At 43.1% G+C, this 3,791-nt stretch overlaps 1 protein-coding gene across 1 annotated transcript in view; it reads right to left on the bottom strand.

Annotated features, from left to right (window-relative positions):
• Positions 1-947, bottom strand: part of FKBP1B (FK506 binding protein 1B, 12.6 kDa) — a gene marked incomplete at its 5' end in the record, with an annotated part of 43,657 nt that extends 42,710 nt beyond the window's left edge. The window contains one exon of the mRNA XM_009080705.1: positions 900-947. Within this exon, the coding sequence (XP_009078953.1) occupies positions 900-947 (48 nt within the window). The remainder of the gene's footprint in view (positions 1-899) is intronic.
• Between the last annotated feature and the right edge of the window lie 2,844 nt (positions 948-3,791).

The following is a 3,791-nucleotide window of genomic DNA, read 5'->3' on the forward strand; positions in this document are numbered from 1 at the left end:
ACTCCCAAGTCCTCTTCTGATGAACAACTCTCGAGCCACTCCTCCCCCAGCCTGTAGTGCTGCATGGGGCTGTTGTATCCCAAGTGCAGCTGTCCTCAGCCAATTGATTAAATCAGTCCAGACCTCCCTGTAGAGCTTTCCAACCCTCAGGCAGATCAACACTCCCACCCAATCTAGTGTTGTCTGTAAATTTACTGAGGGTGCACTCAATCCCCAAGTCCAGATCATCAATAAAGATGTTAAATAGGACTGGCCCCAATACACAGCCCTGGGGAACACCACTAGTGACTCAGGCCCATTGGATTTAGCTCCATTAACCACAACTCTCTGGGCCCTGCACTTTTTTTACCCATCAAAGAGTCCGCCCATCCAGGATACGAACAGCCAGTTTTTCTAGAAGTATGGTGTGGGAGACAGTGTCAAATGCCTTACTGAAATCCAGACAGACCACATCCACAGCCTGCCCTTCATCTACTAAGAGGGTCACTGTCATACGAGATCAGGTTAGACAAGCAGGACCTTCCTTTCATAAACTCATGATGGTTGGATGGGATCCCCTGGTTGCCCTGCATGTGTCCTGTGATGGCACTCAGGATGATCTCCTCCATGACCTTGACCCATTCGTTAGCTAGTAAAACAGCTTAAAGAATCAAGTCTGCAGCTTCATCTGCAAACCTCTCACCATCGAACACAACCCTTGGCAAATCTGCCAGCATGCACATCTAGGTACTATAGCCTGAACAGCTTAGCCAGACATGAAATATTTAGAAACCCACAGGAATATTAACCAATGGATTATGAGTAACAGAAAAAAAGCAAAAAATACAACATCTGAAATGGGAAATCGCTCTTGAACGCAAGGTAGTAGGTATTGAGAAAATATTCAGAACATGCCTTACCTGTGTAGTGCACCACACACGTCTGACCCTTCTTTGGAAATGTCCGTCCTGTTAAAATTATAAAAGGTTATTCTTTTATTTTCTCTGATTGACCTGGCTAGGCAGGTTTATCTTTTAAGAGGAAAATGCTGGACTAAGATTGGGTATTAGCCATTTGGTTACTTTAGGGTATCTGAGACATCCTCATGAGAATGGTAGATATCTTGCTCTGCCAGAGAGGGGAGAATGAGGCTCCTCTTAAGACTTGGAGCACAAGTCTGATGAGGAGCAGCTGAGGGAGCTGGGGGTGTTCAATGTGGAGAAAAGGAGGCTCATGGGGACCTCATTGCTCTCTATAGCCATCTTAAAGGAGGTGGTAGCCAGGTGGGGATCAGTCTCTTCTCCCAGGTAACAAGTGGTAGGATGAGAAGAAATTACCTCAAGTTGTGTCAGGGGAGGTTTAGATTGGGTATTAGGAAAAATTTCTTCACAGAAAGGGTTGTGAAGCATTGGAACAGATTGCCCAGGGAAGTAATGGAGTCATGATCCCTGGAAGTGTTCAAAAAACATGTGGATGTGGCACTTGAGGACATGGTTTAATAGTGAACATGGTGGTGCTGCTGGATTGATGGTTGGACTTGACAATCTTAAAGGTCTTTTCCAACCTTAACAATTCTATGGTTCTATGACTAGGTGTTATCAAATCACTAACATGCAAGACAAGAAAGGGATGGTTTAGGGTAGAAGGTCCCAGCTTGACTCATATTTAGCTCTTAGACCAAGCGAATTTTCCTTTTTCATCATTTTCCCTATACATGTGTGCATTACATATTCATTTACATTCTGTAAGTGCAAAAGGACAGTCAAAACTTCATGGATTATGACCTTAAAATTCTCAGAATGTTTTTGCTATAATTTTTCTAATAAAGTCTTAGTCTGACATTGTGAAAAAATCCATTTGTATTCACATCTCTAATGCCTTTCACTCAAGACAGCACTATGAGGGCATCTTTAATTAGCAGGGATGGGGTTTACAAAAATTTTCACATACAAAGGCAGTTTAATTCCGTAGTGTTGGGCAACAGTAAAGCAGAAATACACTGAGTTCTTGTAAGAGCCTTGTAGCTCCTTCTAAAATGTTCATACAGAAAGGAAAGAAGGCTTGAATTATTTGCTTGACACTGGAAAACGAAATTACCATTTCCATTTTACCTGTTCTAGGTACTGCCAAAGGCATTAAAAGCAAAGGGTTTATTTTCCAGGCTCAATTAGGTGTCAATGGTGTATTAAAGCTGCTAACCTTGATTTCTCAAGGTCGGCTTGGGGAGGGCTCAGGCTCAGAAGAACTTAAAACTATAAATGAGAACGATTATTAAGGAACATCCTTGACAGAAGATAAAACCTGGGGATTCAGGTAGGTTGCCCAGAGAAGCTGTGGCTGCCCCATCCCTGGAAATGTTCAAGGCCAGGTTGGCTAGGTCTTGGAGCAACCTGGTCTAGTGGAAGGTGTCCCTGCCCATGGCAGGGGGGTAGGAACTAGATGATCTTTAAGGTCCTGCCAACCCAAACCATTCTATGATTCTATGAAACTGAAGCTCATATCTTAGATGGCTTTCTGGCCCCTTTAGTCTGAATTAACACGATAATAAGTTATGGATTTCAGGGAGCTTTGCGGGGTATAAACCAATAAGTAACACACAAGCTATGGCCTCAGGGCTTATGTGCCAAAACCACACGAGCAGTAAATGGCAGAAGGGCTGGTTAATACGATGAACCAAGATTTACAACATGAAATTGAGAAGATGGTGCTCTCAAGCACCACCTGAACAGCCTTGTTCATCGGCTTGACTGGGTGGAATATCACTGGCTGTGGGTTGCACAAAATGCAGTACAATAGGTACCCAGTTCGGGCACCATGATATGCAAAAGTGGGATTCATTGCTTCTAAATTCAGCTATCTAAAACAGGCAACTATCATATGCCAGTCTCCTGGGCTTCCTCTATTGACAGTGGAGAATTAGCAGTGCTTTGAGAGAAAGCCAGCCTGTCCAGAGAGAGCCAAGATGAATTATTCTCTGGAGATGACCACAGAGAAAACCCAGAAGACTGCTTTAGACAAGCCAGCTAACCTGAGAGAAGTCATGCAAGATGAATCCTAGCCTTGGTAAAACAGGTATTATTCAAATGATGCACTATTACACAGAGATCTGAGAAAAGCAGTATCAGACCTCATGGACATACTCTGCTGTGTGAGTGTACCACCAGCAAAACCAATGAAGCTACATAATTTCACATCAAAGCCGAATTAAAAGCAAAGATTTGCAAGACCACTGACTCGCTGTGGTTTAAGACAGTGTTTAAAGTCAGCTGATTTTGATTAAGATTTGCAACCAAGAGAACTAATCCATATAACTGTATTTGGAATACCATATTGCTTACAAAGACAGACTTGATCTATTTAATAGCTAGAAAGTACCACTGCGAGGTTAAGTTCCACCCTCCTTCCTACTCTCAACCCAGCACCATTACTTATACCCACACAAGTATTCTGCTTTTACATCCATGCAACCAAGAGAAAAATTTGATCCCTAGAGCTAAACAGCATAGAGGGAGATGCCAATTTAAAATCATACACAAAGAAAGGAAAGATACTGGGCCAAGAAACTTAAGCTGAGATCGACTTGAACGAATTACTGATGGTTGTGCAGCAGCCAAGGATGAATTTGGCCTATTATATAGATACATATGGTTCTATGTTAGAAATTATATCCTCTTTAGAAAAAAAACCAAACCCCCTTATGAAATTACATGATAATGCCACAGAAGAGCAGAACACTAGGAATTGGCTCCGGGAAGGCGAGCGTGCGCCGGGGAGCGGTGACTGCCACCCGGGCCGGACCCGAGCGCTCGGCA

This window comes from Acanthisitta chloris, unplaced genomic scaffold (assembly GCF_000695815.1).
Source record: "Acanthisitta chloris isolate BGI_N310 unplaced genomic scaffold, ASM69581v1 scaffold13808, whole genome shotgun sequence".
Taxonomy (NCBI): domain Eukaryota; kingdom Metazoa; phylum Chordata; class Aves; order Passeriformes; family Acanthisittidae; genus Acanthisitta; species Acanthisitta chloris.